The 19260-nt window shown below is 31.6% G+C and overlaps 2 protein-coding genes across 2 annotated transcripts; one reads left to right on the forward strand and one right to left on the reverse strand.

Moving 5' to 3' along the window:
* Positions 1 to 396: 396 nt before the first annotated feature.
* LOC143635392 (large ribosomal subunit protein eL43-like) lies at positions 397 to 1158 on the forward strand (the record flags this gene model as incomplete). Its single annotated transcript, XM_077103244.1, has 4 exons — positions 397 to 456; positions 600 to 688; positions 796 to 878; positions 955 to 1158. Coding segments are annotated over 4 exons (296 nt in total), but the record flags the coding sequence as incomplete, so codon positions are not given.
* Positions 1159 to 3529: 2371 nt separating this feature from the next.
* On the reverse strand, positions 3530 to 6384 carry LOC143635393 (uncharacterized). Its single transcript, XM_077103245.1, has 2 exons — positions 5474 to 6384; positions 3530 to 4089 (listed from the first exon to the last, which is right to left on the reverse strand). Exons 1-2 carry the CDS (start codon positions 6202 to 6204, stop codon positions 3678 to 3680), a joined length of 1143 nt encoding a protein of 380 aa, XP_076959360.1. The 5' UTR covers positions 6205 to 6384; the 3' UTR covers positions 3530 to 3677.
* Between the last annotated feature and the right edge of the window lie 12876 nt (positions 6385 to 19260).

Consider the following 19260-nt stretch of genomic DNA (forward strand, 5'->3'; position numbering starts at 1 on the left):
TAGTTTTGCACATATATTTGGAGATTTTACATATAAGAGCACGCAGAAGGTGTTTTAGCAAGAAAAAAAGTAAAAAAAATGGTTATAGAAAACTGTTGAAAAATAGTAATTTTATTTTACAAAAATGAGGTTTTAGTTAGATTGCCCTTTACATGTGTTTATACACAAAAGCTTTGAAAAACATTATGCCAAAAAATGATTTTTCACATGTAAAATTAACTTTTTTTACATCTAAAATTTATGGTTTCTCTGTTCGTTGTGGTTTTCCAATGAACCCTTCTTATCTACACCTTGATGTTGACTTGTAGACTTAAGGTTGATCTTCACATTGAATTAGTATCCAAATATCGACTTAGATTCTTAACCTTGTTCTTGACTCTGATCCGTAACCTTGAGCCTTCAAATTTGTTTCGCAGACAAAGAGGACAAAGAAGGCTGGGATTGTTGGAAAGTATGGTGAGTGTCTTGTTTTATTGTTTTCAACGAGTGATGATACATCGTTTTTTAGATTGTATGGTTTAGATAATAGGATTGCTTGGTCTAGCTTATGTTGCAATTCATATATACTTCTCTATATTTTACTATTTTTATCTTTCTAGGTACCCGTTATGGTGCTAGTCTGCGTAAACAGATCAAGAAAATGGAGGTCAGCCAGCACAGCAAGTTTTTCTGTGAATTTTGTGGAAAGGTTAATAAATTTACTATGACTGTTATTCTTAAAAAATTAATGATTTTTTATTAAAATTTTTGTTCTCTTTGTTAACCCTATGCTTTCAATGAAATATTATTACACAGTATGCTGTGAAGAGGAAAGCTGTTGGTATTTGGGGATGCAAGGACTGCGGCAAAGTCAAAGCCGGCGGCGCATACACGTTGAAGTAATTATTAAATCTTTTGTTTATTAATAATTAACACTTTCTTCAGTCACTGATGTGTTTGTGTTGTATATAACAGTACTGCTAGTGCGGTCACGGTCAGGAGCACCATTCGAAGGCTTAGGGAGCAAACCGAGAGTTAGTTATCAGTGTTGAAGTCTTCTTTTAATATTGTTGGTTTCATCGATTTTGTTTAATCTGTGTGCAATGATCCAAACATATTTCGAATCTTTTGATATTTAATTTTGCAGACATAATTATTTTGTCAAGATATTTGTTTATTGTTGTGGTTATTGTACTTCATTTAAATTAAAAGACTCCTGCAATCTTGCAGCTGTTACCACCAATGATAATTAATAAGCTGTACAAATTCTCACAAATGTATGGTCTTTAAATTTTATCAACAGCTTTGTTTGTTTACTAGTCCAATATTCACGCCTCATGATATTGTTTGGGAGTTATGGTTCAGTCTGTTTGAAAACATACAGTAGTAAAATTTATCATTTTGAAAATATAATACAATTATTTACAGTTTTATACACAATAGCTGTCGGGGGTGTACAAGACTGGTTTTGGTAATATTATTATTTTGAAAATATAATACAATGATTTACACTAAACAAACCATTCATAATAGCTGTGATTGGTGTACAAGGCTGGTTTTGGTAGTCCTATTTCATATCTGATGAGTTTAAGATTAGCTATATAATCCGTCTTGTAAATGCGTGTGGTTCACGCAATGGATCATGCCAAACTTCGTAAAGCTAATTCAAATACTCAGACAACCGTCTCAAATGTTACAAGTTTTCTTGTCGTGTATTTTTGCCACTCTTAAAATCTACCAAAGCTAATTATTTTTCGGGTCAGGTCAACCCAAGCAACTTTGTCAATTTGGTTGATCATTTTTTCAATAACTTATAGGTTTCTTTTATTTTATCATGATTTGTTTATATTATATATATCATCATCATCATCGTACTCAGTATATCCCACCAATAGCAATGCTATGGTAGGGTCTGAGGAGGGTAAGATGTAGACAGCCTTACCTCTATCCCATAGGGATAGAGAGGCTGCTTCCGGTGAGACCCCCGGCTCGATAGTAGTTTTGCATCAAGCCTTGGACATAAGGCACATAGCACTCAATCATCGGGACACCGGCTGATCGGTGCATGTGCCCTTGTCTTTCGGCTATCAACGCCACCACATGATGCCTGATTAACCTTCCGCCACTTTTAACGTTATTTTCACGAGATTAGTAAAATAACGTCAAAATTAGTGCAATTTTACTTTTGCCCACCGAGGGTTCACACATATATACATTATATGCGCGCACCGCAAGCACGGCGTTATATTATATATATATATATATATATATATATATATATATATATATATATATATATATATATATTTAAAAAAGAAGTCCGTAGATTTACAATGCTTTTATTGGATCCATTGTACCAAACCTCACAAGTTACTGAACTCATGTGTCGTTACATCATATGGAAGGGATCCATCCATGCATGTATATTAACATCCATTGTGGGTCCCACCATCACAAGTCACATGACAAATAATTATTAATCAACACTTGTTAAATATCTGTTCCACATGTAAACCACCCACACAAAACTCCATTAGAGCATCTACAACGGTGCCACTGTGGCACCGTCCGAATCTAACTGGCAACAAGCGGACGGAAGACTGTCGGACTTTACCGATGTAGGGTTAGTTCTTGGTTGCAGTGTGGAAAGTAAGTTTGCAGACACAAACGAGAGGCGGACTACACGTGGCAATTAATCTTCTTTTTATATTTTATTAGATGAAATTTCAGAAGCTCGTCAGATCTGAGTTATCGGCAAGGTTGGCTTACAACAATAGCTTTCCGGGGGAAGGTTGAAAACGGATAGATCGGGTGTGTTGTACATTCAGATCCGACCAGATTAATAGATTTAGTGATGTTCGGTTTATCCGATGAGCACTCCGGCAAGCCATTTTCAGACTTCTTTTCGGTTTGTCCGATGAGCACTCCGGAACCCACTATCAGTCTTCATTTTATATAATAACTTAGATATCAAAATTGCTTCTTTTTAAACAACAATTTGTGTAAATAATAAATTAATATTTGTTGTTGATCCCAGCGTTGATGGTAAGAACATATATAAAAATTTAGTTTATCAATTTCTATAATGACTGGCTTCCATTTTATTACAAAAATAATAATATAAAATTTATTCAACCTTTCACAAATTATAACACATACATGGTTACCTATATAATAATAATAATGATAATAATAATAATAATAATAAACCCAACGGATTGCATTAAACAAAAATTAATACATAATTAAAAGCCTTAAAAATACATGTTAACTATTTAGTGTTTAAATAATACTTATTAAAACAAGATTATATTTAAACATATATGAAATATAAAATATAAATATGTTATGAAAAGAAGTCAAATGTAAATTAATTGTAGAATTATGTGATGATGTGGTAGTTTGTGGAGGTTTGTTGTTATGGGAGAAAGTAAATGATTTTAAGAAAAATTTGGAATCTGATGTGACGCTGGTGTGGCGGTTTGTAGAAGTTTGTTGTTGTTGATGCTCTTACAATCCAAACACATAACAACTACTATGTTGTTATATATTTACACTTACACATAACATAATTACACTTTAAGCAAACAACAAGACCAAAAGTTATTAACCTGAAAAACCTAAGCACACACCTAATACTACATTTATCTCAATCACCAATTATGGTTAAACAAAACTTCCCGAACCAGACACACCGTTCAGACTATGACCAGTGTAGGATCTTCATGGTGGTGCACGCGTCTCTGCACCGCCTTAACTGCTGCCACCCGTGCTGCATTTGCCGCCCTGTTGGCGGCTGCAACTGCCCGGTTCACTTTTTCATCCACATTGGCTGCAGCCATTGCTTTCTCAGCTATTCGTCTCGATTCCTCAACTGCTTTAGCAACTTTGGAGTGCAAAACCGACACGGGATACATTTGATTCTTGCTAAGAACACCATCTTCCCAATGACCCGATTGAGTGTCACCGTTTCTAAATGTATACAAACCGAACCCTTGTCGTTTTCCTTCATGCCAACCGCCTTCATATCGATGACCGTTGGCAAATTTGTACACACCAAAACCATGCATTCTGTCTGCAAAATACTCGCCAGCATACACGTCACCATTTCTGCATATCATTATATAATCAAATAATTAAGCTCGTAGTCAATATTTTGTCTCGGGTAATATTCTTTTTCGTGTAACAATGTCATAATCTGTGGACGAATCACGACGAAGATAATGCGAAAAAGAAAAAAAAAACTGTACTTTACACTTTTTGTACAATTATATTCACTTTTTCCATATTAAATATTACAAGTGTTTGAAAAGCATCACTTTTTTTAGGAATCTAATCTGAATAGTAAAGATCAAGCTCACAAGGAATATGAAATTTAAAATGTTAAATGGCAGATTTATATGCTAAAATAAACATTGATGTTTGTAACATCAAGGTAGTTGAAACAAACAGTAAAAACATAGATGCAAAAACTAACACAATGCTATGACAATAGTGTCAAATTGCTCATTTATTACATTATATAATAATAAATAAAATCAATGGGGCGCACGTGTCAGCTTTGTAAAGTGTGTTTTCCTGCCACTCTCCAAGCTCTTGTTTGAAGCCTCGGATTAAAAAACACAAGTTTTGTACCGTAAGACTGTAACCATAAAATAAACAACTGAAATTTTAGACGCATAAAAAATTTCAAACAACAATAATAAAAGCGTATCAAAAGGTGACACAAACCTTAAACAAGTATCACTCACTTGAACCTAAGAACACCATCAATTTCTCAACGTCACCAACCTTAATAACATCATGGTATACATTGGTTATTTGTGAATAATTCATGTATTATAATTAGATTATTTGTAATTAGTTAATCATAAAAGACCTGTAGGAAGAGATGATAATCGTGAGGCGTGAGACAGTGAGGGCAAAGAGCCTTGCAACAATCCAGCACAATATGTTTTTCTCGTTTTTTTTTTCTGCATCTCGATGATATTCTAGAAACCCCTGCAATATTCATCAAGATGCGGAAAAGTACGAGAAAACATATTTTGCCTTGATTGTTGTGTGGCTCTTTGGCCTCACTGTCTCACACCTCATGGCTCTCATCGCCTCCTACAGGTCTTTTATGATTAACTAATTACAAACAATATCAATTATAATACATAAATTCAACATCATTAATCAATGTTGGTTTGCAGATAAAGAGTTATGCGTACCATGATGCTAAAAGAGTTGGGGACATTGAGAAATTGATGGAGTGTTCTTATGTCCAAGTGAGTGATACACATTTACTTTTGTGTCACCCTTTGATATGCATTTATCATTTGAATTTTTTATGCGTCTAAATTTCAATTGTTTATTTTACGATTCAAAAATAGTAGCTTCTTAATGGAATCAGTAAAAGGCTACCAAACAACCCCTTAAACCAGGATGCAAGTTTATGATAACATGAAGTATGAAACAACATATGAAAGAGTTTAAAGTTGTAACAATTTACCTGAAATGATAATGACCAACACCATGTTTAACACCACCTTTAAACTCACCAAAATACTTGCTTCCATCTTGACACCTATGAACACCATACCCATAACACTGACCCTTAAACCATTCACCAGCATACATATCTCCAACATAAAACCTATAAACCCCAAACCCATGCCTTAAACCTTGCCTATATTGGCCTCTATACCTACTCCCTTTAGCCCAAGTCTCAACCCCATAACCATCATACATTTGATCAACCCAATCACCTTCATATTTACCATTCATGTTGTAATGATAAACCCCACTTCCAGAACACTTTCCTTTGTAAAACTCACCCTCATACACATCCCCATTGCTGTACACCTTCACCAAGAACCCACAAACACTACTGCTTTCACTTTCTTGAAACTGGTTCTTTGAGCCAATTGACCATACAACTGGTGTGCATGCTTTCTGGGTGTTAAAAAGATTCAAACTTTTTGTGATAATTAACCCAATTGGAGTGTGTTTAAGAAGGATTACACAAAGAAAAGTTAAAAAAATGAGATACAGATACAAAGATTTGTGATTATTTGATGAAAAAAAGTAAATTGAAGGTAAACAGAGGAGGGTTAAAACCCTGATGAAAAACAGAGCTTTATGCATTTTGCTTGGTGGGTTTTGTTCATTGTGATGAGATGTGAAATGGGTTGTTTTTGAATATTGGTCTTCAAATTGTAGGCATGGTTTCTTGTGATACATTTACAAAGTTAATAATATTAATGATAATAATATCATGTTTTGATCTGTGTGTGAGTGTTGATGGTTTTGAGGATGGTTTTGGTTAGAGACAAAGAGGCAAAAACACGAGGCACAAAAATGTGGGGGTGTATATATAGGGGGTTTTGTGTCACTACATAAAAGTTGACAAAGTCTATTTGATTTTTTGGTCAACACCCATGTTTTCGTGGTATTAACGATACATACCTTGTCATTTGGGGTGTGAAACCCGGTCAACGATCCGGAGTACTAACACATACGGTCTAACAGCACTTACCAGTGGTGAAGCTAAGATATTTTTTCATTGGTGTTTATCGATTAACTTAACCAAAATTTGAGGGGGGGGGGGGGGGGGGGGAGAGGGATTTCGGGTGTAAAACACACTAAAAAATCTTTTATACACCCCCTTCCTTTGGAGTAGGTCCGCCCCTGGCACCCACAATGATATCCGTTCCTAAAAACACCACCTCAAACAAACTTCGTTGTTGTGGCACAAGTCTAACATGTTGGTACGTTATGTTTATCTGGTTTTTACAGACCAGGGTTCGAATCCAATATGCAGAATTTGTTGTGGATTTTTGTTATTATAGATGCTCTAATAGTGTTTCTTTTAAATCAATTTGGTATGATCCAAAGCTGGACGTGAAGGTCTGTTAACTAGACTAGCTACTATATATAAATTAAGTTGATTGATAAACAACTAACATAATGGGCATGTTTGGTTGAGAGTTTTTATAAACTTTTAACAAGTTAGAAGAAAAAACTTTTGTTTGAAGCTTCTACTAGTTTCGTTTAAAAAAAGGTACAGGTTTTAGGATTTAAAATTTTACAATTTTGGTACTTAAACTTTCATCACCTTTGTTAATTTATATAATAATTACGCATTTAACTATTATTCAAAACCAACTACCCCGTGACTTTTTAAGAGATTATAACCTTTTCATACGCTAATATTTTTTTAAAAAAATTGCATCATAAAAACAAGCATTTTATTCTGTTAATTTAAGTATAGTATTATTATACTTATTTAACTTTAAAAAATTGACACATTATGTGATTACTGGTTAGGATCGGCAACAAGTCGAGTCATACATGCTCAGGTCATGTGTAAGACCAAATTAGGGTTGGAACGAGTCGATGCAAAAATGGCTAATTTAGTTCATTTCGTGTTGGTATGGTTTTGAGTCGAAATGGGTCAGGTCAGTTAAGGTTTCGGATTAGAACGATGCACCACGTAGGCACCCAACTAGTTTTATTAAAAGCTCCAACCATTCTGCCAAACACCTAAATATTTCTAAAAATCTACAACTAACAGCTACCATCTACCAGCTTCCAGCCACCAGCTAGCAACTTTCAGCTACAACTACTAGCTAGTTTTACCAAACATACCCTAAATAGAAGCACGCACATGTCACTTGTCATTGATCACATTCGGCCCGGTGTTGATTTTTTTAGCCATTTTGAACAAACAGTTTTGTTATTTTGCAAATGATATAAGATTTTGAACTTTAATAGTTTAGTCAATAAGGATTGTTGATCAAGGTTTATATATATATATATATATATATATATATATATATATGACACTTTAAAAAACTACTATATATGTCAGCAAAAGAAAACATCAAATTTGCTTTGTTACAATTCAAATCAGAAAGAAAAGTTTTTTAATTATTATTATCTTCATTTAGAAATATAGAACATCATCATTCATTTTTTATCTTGTTGAAACTCAATTTTCTTTTGTGGAATCATAATTTCTTTCTTATTTATATGTTGTTAGTTATAATTACAAAAAATATAATTTGTATTTCATGTCTTTAGGTCTTGTAAAAAAGTTAGGCAGTTGATTATTTGGTTAATATCAAATCAAACATCATCTACCTATACTAATAAAAGAAAATAATGATGATGATATGGCAATCCCACTTTCATTCTAGACCTAATGTCTCTTCTCATTCATCCTATCTATTCATGAATTATGGAGCAAAACCATATTAACAAATGGGTTATAATTTTCTTTCTAATTCTCTAATTTGTCATCTCATTCATCTCAACTATTCATTGGTGGGCCAAAATAATTTTGGCAAATGAGTTATAATTTCATTTCCAATTCTATAATTTCTTAAATTATTTATCATACATATTCATGAGTCATGAGACAAAACAGTTTTAAGAAATTGGTTATAATTTATCATAGTTATCCACGGGTAATTAGTCAAAACAATTTCTGTAAATGTTGTATATAAAAAAATCAAATTTGTAAATTTGAGATTTTAGACTTCTTATTGTTTATACTATATATTTTATCTTCTTTTTACCTATAATTATGTTCATTTCTTTTAGATAATGAATTTTTTTTTATTTGACAAATCCCGTGTAATACACGGGTTCAAAAGCTAGTTAAACATAAAACAGGACAACATTATTAATCATTTAAGCTTTTCTTGTGGGGGGGCCTTTTTGAAAGTTTCTTGTGGGGGGGCCTTTTTGGACTTTCAAAAGAACAACAATAAAATTGCATTTATGATTATGACTTATGAGTGAGTGTTCAATTTTCAACTGCAAACTAAAACTTTGACAATTTTAAGATTAAGATATGCAATCAACAAACTTTGTCAATGGTAGTTGGTTTTTTGATAAGCTAAGTAAAAGGTAGTTGATCATAATTAATTTTCAAATAATAGATCCTTACAGTTTTTAAAAACTTAATTGGATTCTTTTTATATATATCTTATTGGTTCATATGCTTAACTTTATCTTTAAATTTGTTATGTCGGTAAATATCAAATGATAAAAACAAGTTTCTTTCTAAATGTTCAAAATGTTACAATTTTTTAAATATGACACAAAAAAAGGATGAACCAAAAGGCGGTATAACAGATGAACCGATACAATAATTATACGAATAGCTTCTTGAACAAAGAAATAAAGGAAAATCATGAGATACGTCAAATCTCTCGAGTTTTTGTGGTTTAAAAATAGGTCTAAACACAAATCAATCATTTGGGAAGACTGGTATAAATTCAAAATATTGTAATTATGTTGTATTTGTTGAAAATTAATGATGTTTGTGTTTGGTGTTGCCTGTGGTTGTTGTCATCATGTTGAGGCTTTTTAATGAAATTTGCTTTATGAAAAAAAGAAAAACGAGTAACATATTAAAGTGATGCGCTTTTAACTTGAAATGACAAATATAAACGGTAAAGCAAATAACGTCTAAAATAATAAAGGGCAAGGAAAGTTGACCTAGTCTTCTTAAATGTTCTTTGCATCTTATACTCACCAAATTGAGCACCAATTAGATCACAACTAGCAAGTTAACATACCAAAAACAATTACACAATCTGTGTAAGACAATTACATGTGAGTGATATAAAATGATAAAGAGTAAACATATGTATTTGATTAGGGATACAACTAAACCATTCAACAAATCCTCAATGATAAAAAAGTAACATATGTATGGTAATAACTGGATTCAAAAGAACACAAATCATACTTAATGAACACATTTTGGTTATAATAATTATATACTAAAGTTACAAATAAAAAAATCGTGCTCTTAATAGAACAGTATGATAATCGTTGTATAATCTTCAATAATATTCAATTCATTTGATGCACTAGTTTTTTGACTTGGGAATTACAATAGTAACATTTAAAATAGGAATAAAAGTGTCAGAAAATTCCAAAATTACTTTACTTAAATAAATTTGAATGTGAGGAATATGCATATATATTATATTCTTTTTTACTTTTTGGGGAAAAAAAAGTATTGTTTTTAATTTGAAAAAAGGTATTGTTTTAATTTGAAATTTGACCCAGGTTTACTGAGTTCCAAGGCTGAAGTTACAAAATTCAAAATATAAGAGAAACCAACAGAACCAACTAATACTATATAATTATACCTACCGGCAACCACCACATAAATTTTTGTTGATCGTAACAACTGATATTATATATGCCACCATACATACATGTTTATTCCACTACTTTGTAAAATTAATTGTTTGTAATAAGATTTAATAATTCAATTTCTTTTAAGCATGTGATATTATATTGAATATTTTAGAGGAAATCATAAAATAACTATTTTAAACATCTATTAAATGCATGCAACTCAAAAAATTTCACATCTTATGGGTCAAAAAATTTGAAATCTTATGGGTCAAAAAATTTTAAATCTATTATATATGTACTTGTCCTCGCATTTCACTAATGTATACCTGTTAAAGCCTCTTAATCCGTCATTTTCTTCTCAAAATATGTTTGCGTCACCACTTTTCAATCGCTTGTCTTTTGTTTTATGTGTGTTTATCGGCAAATAAAGGTGATACACAACACACTCATATGTACGATGAATATTCAATATATTTTGTGAATTTGTTCTTGTTAATTTAGGATTGTTGCATCTTTTTGTTTCACTCCAACTTATTGCTCAAAAATAAATATGTGACTGCAGGGTGACGTATTTCATTGCGAACGACGTGATTCTTCTTTGACATTATTATATTTATCACACACCTGGAAAATGGCTTCTTTATGATTTTCACAAGAAAGGAACAAATTAGATTTTTAAAAGCTCTAACCAAATCAAAGTTAAAGATAAGATTTAATGTGTATAATGTCATAGTATTAAGAATAATCATACTAAGAAAATTTATCATTGTAAAAGTAAAGGTCATTGTGAGAAAAAAAAACCTCAAGTAATTTATACCTTTTTGTTGTTTGTTCCTTTTGAACAAAACTAAATAGTATTTAAAAAGAATACAACTATCATAGATAGAGACAATTACTTAAAATATTATTTCACAACATAGATGCAATCACACTGGAATACATTTTTTATTTTGGGGAAAATCTACCTGTCGGATTAAACTATATCTTAAGCGTACACATTAACATTAAATAATATTTGGGAGCCAAATAACTACTGTTTTCTTCTACAAATGGAACATATAGAAAACATAAAGACTCTGACAGTCGTCAACGTAGAGATCCATCCATCTAATAACTTATACTTAATCTTTTTACATAACTAATAATCCTATATTATTAATAATATCATAAATCATTTTAGTTTTTCTTTTTCTATATCGTCGCAAGCTATACACTTTTACTCGCTCTATTATACGATCAGAATAGCGCCAATGTGATCAGCACACATAGAAACCAACTTTAATGAATGTTACTTGCAAAATTCATCAAGAATTTTTTTACGGAATCATGTTCAATGTCCATACATGTAATTATATATAAAAGTAAAATACATGTATTTTATATTTTGTATGATATTTAAAAAGAGTCAAGATCCACAACATATGGGGATGACCGTTTGAGATTAACTAGTCCTTAAACAATAAGAAGAATATTCCATTTATTTTGTTCTTTATAATAGAAAAGGCGAAATATAAATTATAACGTGCTATACATGTGTGTCATCCAATTTTATTTCTTTTAAAAAATGGGTTTCACAAAACTTTTTTACAAAACTTGTGTTTTTTTCTTTTTCTTTTTCTGTTTTTGGTCATTTTGTTACGACCAAAAGAACCTATAGCATATAAGAGTATCAAATAATATAACGATAAATGATTGGATGTTCTTATCACACGATAAATATTGATGTAGGATAAAAAAAATAGGTTTAAAAAATGTGCGAGGTAGGTGTTTTTTTACAAAAACTAGCGAATTCGTGATTAAAATTTTTAAAGGTTGAATTTGCTATGTCAAAATAAAATAAATATTAGATAATTCTAATTATTTTTTTCTTGTCTCGGTTTTATTTAATATAGAATTTACTTTTTTGTTTAATAACATCTAGTATTTTTATGTTTTAAAATTTTAAACACACGGTTCCATTATATTTTGCTGATATTTAAATACAAATTTTAATGAAAATGAGTTTATCCAAAATAAAATATTTTAAGAGTGCAAGACGAAGTATAATTTACTTTGAATACAATATGTTTTCCGATGAAATTTATATCAAAACTTAGATGAAACAAATAAGTATAGTTAACATACATTTTTAAAATATTGAGCATTATAGATTATTAAATAAACTAAATAGTATTTAAACAATTGAATTTATTTAAGATAGAAGAATCCAACTTCTTAAATTCCAATCTCTACTTGTTACTTAAGTGTGGTGAAGCTTTTCTTGATGTCTAAAGGGCCGAAGTCCCACCTATGACGAGTTGGTGTAATTTAGTGTTGAATTAATAAGATGTCTGACTAATTAAGAAGTAACATTTGAATTATATATCATGTTTCTAAAATTTAACTGTTAGAAGGGTTCATCAGCCATTAAATGGTGTAACCAAACTCACTCTACCTAATATAGGTAGACTTTTATTGGAATGTTTAAGAGATTACTAAACAACCCTTATACTAATAATGATAAGATAACATCTAGCCGTTTAAACAAATATGCATTCTTTCTCTCTCTCTCTCTCTCTCTCTCATAACAATAAACCAGCAAAATGGTAAATTAAAGAACAAGAACAATTATAACAAACATCTAATTAGAAAAAAGAAAAGATATATTGGTTTTTGTTAATCCAAACTATCATCTTTTGGTCGTTGTCAGTCCCAACTAACGTATTGGTTGCTGACAGTCTCATTTTTTAACGCATTTGCTCCCAACAGTCCGCGATTAACGCAATTTTATCATCGTTAGTTGCAGGTCGCAGGAGAAACACTTTTGTCTGGAAAAGTCATATTTTTTATGCCGGAAAACTCAACATGAACCCCACCTGAATACTGCCACCAACATCAACTATCTCACCACCAACCAATCACCATCAACCGATTTCAACGATGGTTCTAGGGTTCCGGAGACCTCAATAATTGGGGTTTTTACTAGAAAAAGGTCTTTAAGGGCCGATCCAAGATTACAAAGATGTTTGGAAAGAAAATGTTGAGTTTTCCGGCCAAAAATATTTTTCAGGCGACCTGCAACTAACGGAGTTAGGATTCTGTTAGTCGTGGACCGTTGGGAGCAAATATGTTAAAAGATAGGACCGTCAGCAACTAATTCGTTAGTTGGGACCGATAACAACCAAAATATGATAGTTGAGATTAATGAAAGACAATACAAAAAAGAAACCACATCCGTTGTAGCGTGATGGTAAATGTATCGATGTTACCTGTTAAAGACTGGGTTCCAGTCTCACACGATGGGGAAAAAAAGTTGAATAATAAAAGAATTAGCGTTAAAAAAATAAGAAGAATAAAATAAAAATATTTCCTTAACATACAAATGGTTTACCTACTTGACTACTTGTCTATGCAACTTTCAACCACACCACAATACCTAACTCCGGTGCTCTAAATTCAAAATCATGTCAGTATTAATAAATAAAGTTTTTATCACCTTTAGGCTTTCAACATAAAATCCGAATATGGTATTTATTAACATATTTTTATCCTTTTTTTTTGGCTGAGTTGCAGTTTTATACTAGATAGTAGGATTAGTCAAGCAACGTGGCAGGAAATCCATCAGTATTGGTTCTTTACAGTACTGACATTCATTATAGCAATCGAAAGAGAAGCCCCAAAAAATAGTGTCAAATCCAACAAGATATCGGACACGTGTTTATCATGCGATTAAAAAGTGATTTGGGTTTGTAAGTTAGATGTAGGTTGTTATTATATAGTTTAGGTGTAGGCTACCATAACAAGCTAAGACAAGAAAACCGAATATCAAGTTATATTTTAAAAATATATAGCTACGAATTATGCAAAAAAAAATATATATAAAAAAAATCACTTGGGTTGTACCCCAGTGGTAACAAGCAAAGTGTTTTTTTGTTTTTTTGTTGGAAAGCTATGTTCAAACCTTGACAATATAACATATAAAAAGGTGTGTGTTTAGCTGTTAAAAAACTGATTTACGCATAAAAGCATATATACATCCATGTTTGTGAATATTATGATAAAAGTTTCATTTGTTGTTAGAATCCTCTTTGGAAGTACAATACCCCCACTACCTCAGTACCAGGTATTTTTATGGTTGAATGAATTTTGAGCTTAAAAAAAGCCATGTTCTATGGGGCACTAATTTATGTAGTCTTTTGAATAAGAAGCCAAACATACTTGGGTAGAAGAAGCCTCAACACATGGTTTTGGCCACCAATTATAGTCATATGGGGCCTCACTAACACCAACTTATTTGAGAAATCACGCCTCAAGAAATGAAATATTTTGTTATCTTGTCATTTAATGTATTACTAAACATAAAAATTAAATACTCAAAGCCATGCTTGAAATATATGTAATCAAAGTCATGATTTGTTTAGATTACTTTCTAGCAGTGTGATACAAGATTGCATTGTCGATTATTTACTCTTTCTTTACGTTTTTTCAATAAGTATGTACAGTGTTGATCATCTCACTATTATTAATGTCATTTATGTGTGACTGGACTTACTTAAGACTAAATGAGGTACCATAAATTATTTATATTACATTTTAGCAATGCGATGCAAGATTGCATTGTCGCTTATTTATGTTTTCTTCACGTGCTAGACTTTATTCTCAATTAGTGTGTATAGTGTTGGTGATTTTAGTGTTATCATTGTCATTTTGGTGTGATTGGACTTACTTGAGACTAAATGAGAGATATTATAATTATTAGCCAAAGAATTCTCTCATGCTTTACTAGAGAGATTGCATTACATATAAATAGAAAATACAAGCTAATTACAAGGCTAATGTTATGGAGAGTCAAATAATCACAATGAATACACAATATACATAATTAAATAGAAGGGAATTATGGAGAAATTCTTTTTGATGAATGATTATGATTGATTTCTTCTATTAATAATTCATAATAAAATTCTATACGAGTTAGAAGGTATGGTGTACACCCTCATTCATACGTGAACATGGTCATGTATAACATGCATTAATGTAGATACATGCGCAAAATGTAGATACATAACGATGTGATTGTGCACACCATGGGTACAACGCGATCTTTCTCTGGCATAAGTACATGAATTAATGTAGAAATAGTTTTTTTTTTCTTCTTTTCAAATCTTTAACCGTTCAAATATTACTGTAATTTTTAAAACATATGTTTCTTTGTATTTGAAAAGGCAATGCAAAATTAATAATTGATATGCAATGAATGAAAAAGTGATGTAAACATGGGAATGTTTTTCCTTAAACAAAATGATGAAGTAGACAAGTGAGAGGCATATTGGAATGGCTTTTCTATCATCCTTCTACATCAAGGCTGAGTAGATATCCTCTTCCTTTTCACTTTCATAAAATTTTTATATTTCTTTAGATATAAATAACAAACTACTAACAACTTTTATTTGTTTGTCATATCTTTCTTAAACTACACAGAATAAAATTATGACAGAATTACAAATTTTGTCCTTTAAAAAAAGTTAATTTACGGTTCGTCTCCTTTGTTAAGTTTCTTTGCAGGCGGTGTACTTTAAACATTTTTTTCCTACACGTTATGTTCTTTACGCTAACTGGGTTAGAAAAACTCAGTTAAATACCCTCACGTGAAACGCATGTGAGGGCATATTGGTCTTTTCGTCTACCCTGCAACTTCATCATCATCATCTTCTTCTTCTTCTTCTTCTTCTTCTTCATTTTGCATATCTCAATCAAAACCCTAAAATCATCTTTAATATGTCAAAATCAAATGTAATTTAAATATTTCAAGATATAACTCACTGTCTCCAACTTCCCGTCACCGTCTTCCCCACTCAACTGCCGCCACCGTCTCCCAGCTCCAACGACGCCACCGTATCTCACCTCCACTGCAGCTAAAAACCCATTAAAACTCTATATATCTCTCTAAAAAACCCTTTACAACCACTGCATCTACCGTCTACGACATCCACCGACGGCCACAGCGAACACAAATCGTCAAACTCTCGCCCTAGTTCATAAATTAGCCCTAATTAGGGGTAAGCTTGATTCATGGATCGATCGATATTAAAACCATTGAAGCCAAAAATCGAACCCTAGGCATAATTCTAACCTCAACGTGGTGGTGGAGGCTGCGTGTGGGTCGCCATGGTAATGGTGGCCGGAAAATCAATTGTGACGTCGATGGTGAGGACCGGACGGTTAAACTCTGACCTCAATAAATTTCATATATGCGAAAAGCATCGTGCAAGGTTTCCGATGACAGCTGGACGGTGGTGGAGTAGCGGTATTCCGGTGGATGGTAATGGCAGCCGGACTATGGTTGTCTTCAATTAGATCTGGCGGACTGTAGCAGCCGGAGCTTATCGAGTTTGATTTTCGGTCGAATTGCATCGAGAAGAAGCCGGAATTTGATATTTGAAGAACAGAGTGGAATGCCGAGATGGTGATAATGAATTAATGATAATAATCTGGTTATTGTAAGTATGCGTTGATTAATTCAAAGGGATTTTGGATTTTTGTTCTAAGATTAAGATTAATTATGTTATTTGTGCAATTTGTTTAATTGCTATTATTATTAATATGATTATATGAATTTGTTTTGAAAAGACCAATATGCCCTCACATGCGCCTCACGTGAGGGTATTTAACTGAGTTTTTCTAACCCAGTTAGCGTAAAGGACATAACGTGTAGGAAAAAAATGTTTAAAGTGCACCGCCTGCAAAGAAACTTAACAAAGAACACGAACCGTAAATTAACTTTTTTTAAAGGACAAAATTTGTAATTCTGTCTAAAATTATAACAAGACAAAATTTGTGTTAGTGCATGCGTGTTGCACCCACCCCCCTAACACAAATGTTAGGGAGTTAGGGGTGAATAAAATTTGTGTTAGTGTATCCACACTCACCGTTGTCTCCCTAACATTGGTCACTTATGACCACTACAGGCACTAGTTGTCGTCGACCAGCATTGTCGCTTGCCATCCACCACCAATCACCATTTATTGTCGCCTACCATCGTCCACTCATGCCATTGCCACACACAATCAACTTTATTTAGGTTTGTAAAACTATAAAAACCTACTAAATAAGCTATATGATTAAAAATCAAGTATACACAATAATTTAGAAAAATAACACAAATAAACAACTTCATGACGATAAAAGTATAAAATTCAAAGAAAACTAGTTCGGTTTTCAAGTTCGCTAAAACCTGGTTGAAGCACAAAATTAACATTAAAACGTATTCAATTTCCGACTCGATTTTTAAAAAAAAAAATTATCTAAAAGACATAAATTTTACATGTTATACACCATCCATATTGGAAAGAAAGTGAGAAGATCTAAAGTTTCGTTTGACCAATGAACCATCAACAACACTTTTTATCAAAAATGATTAGAATTTATAACATTTATCTTTTTGTCTCCAAAAAGTTATTGAAGCTATAGATTTTATTTTGAAAGGCGGTATTGTTATTGAAGCTAAAGATAGATTGTGAGATTTATAAGAGCAAATATTTTTTTTTAAAATAACATTTAATAGTGTAGTTCAGTATTTATTTTAATATTAAAATAATGTTTTAAACTTCAATTTTAAATTAAATACCAGAGTTCTATTTAACATTACAGCTTCTTTTTTATGATCCACAAACAAGTACTCTATGTTAACTTGTAATATTATTAATTTAGACAATAATGATATGCATATGAAATACTGATACGATATAAGTTAAATCTGAAATAAAAGGTAAGAAATATAATCTAAAACACTATCACAATCCAGATTCGATTATTCGAATCCCTCATTTACTAGTTTAAAAAGTAAAGGCCATAAAAAAAAAATCTTGATTCAAGAAATATCTTAGAAGTATCGCATATTCAGAAAAAGATTAACATCATTTTTAACTAGGGTATAGAACCGCGTGACACGCGGGTGAAAGAACATGTCACTACAAATAATAAATTTAAACATACGGTCAAATTAACATAATACTTGTTCATAGTTTGTTACAAAACTATTATAAAATTACATTGTCTATAGATTCAAACTTCAAATTTACAATAACTTAAATTAAACCGTACCACCAAAAGACATTAACAAAAACACAAAACATGTTCTTGATATTAAAACATCAGCAAAGTCTTCAAAAGTTATACCAACACAAACTTCAAATTACTAAACACCTGAAAATTTTTAAAAACAAAACAAAATTTCATTAAAATTAATTTAACATAACAACATGTTTAATAATTAATAACATCTAAGCATTACAAAGTTGTTATGTACAAAATACAAAGCTAAAGTTCATAAATATCATTGTTAGTAAGTCTAAAAAAATGTTGTCAATATAATTCTTTTATTAAATCTATGAACAATATGTAATCTAAAGTATTAATATATTACCTTCTACTTCCTCATCGGACAACAAACTTTCGGGATAACAATCATAATCACTTTCATAGTGTAAAGAGGTTTTTAACATCTACTACTTGTATTAAATATAACAACAATACGAAAAGAGTTATATTTTACCTTAATGTTCGTCATCAGACTCAAAATTGTCGGGAAAATCTTCATAATCACTCTCATAGTTAGAACATTCTTCTAACCATTTGACCTTCGAACTAACCTCAGCTTCCAACTCAAGATGCGCAAGTTCTTTTCTTGCATTTGCTAACTTTAACACATCAAGCTCTCTCAACATCACCAAATCATCACACGACAATAGTTGTTTCGGCTTAAAATTCTTATACTCTCCATTCTCAAACCAAATAACAACCTTGTTTTGATAAGGGTAAAAGAACCACTCCCTTACATGTTCATAAGGTAAACCCTCTTGATAAAGATCATGAAGGAAATGATGTAAAACATTTATCAAATTTGTTTCTTGTTGACATGGCAAATTCTTCCTGAGACCGATCGGATGTATTTGATGTTTAAACTGATTATCGAACAACATAACTGATTCAATATTATCTTTTTCTAACGTTACTAAATTGCTAAATACATATTGATACTTACGGAATACTTTACAAAACCTCCAGTTCATAATCGTAGCCATTATCGGAGCTTAGTTATCTTGAGAAACTTAGTATTGTTAAAGAAGAAGAAAATGAAGAGGACTAAAACATACT

Source organism: Bidens hawaiensis, unplaced genomic scaffold, assembly GCF_021521415.1.
Source record: "Bidens hawaiensis isolate Kalapana, Puna unplaced genomic scaffold, B.hawaiensis_p1.1 tig00007499_1, whole genome shotgun sequence".
In the NCBI taxonomy this organism is placed as follows: Eukaryota; Viridiplantae; Streptophyta; class Magnoliopsida; order Asterales; family Asteraceae; genus Bidens; species Bidens hawaiensis.

Bases quoted from the DNA above. Each gene is read 5' to 3' on its own strand.
- LOC143635393 (XM_077103245.1), bottom strand. From the start codon at position 6,204: ATGTATCACAAGAAACCATGCCTACAATTTGAAGACCAATATTCAAAA. The intron at 4,090-5,473 runs GTAAATTGTTAC...AATGATATGCAG, and splicing joins GTTGGTCATTATCATTTCAG to AAATGGTGACGTGTATGCTG.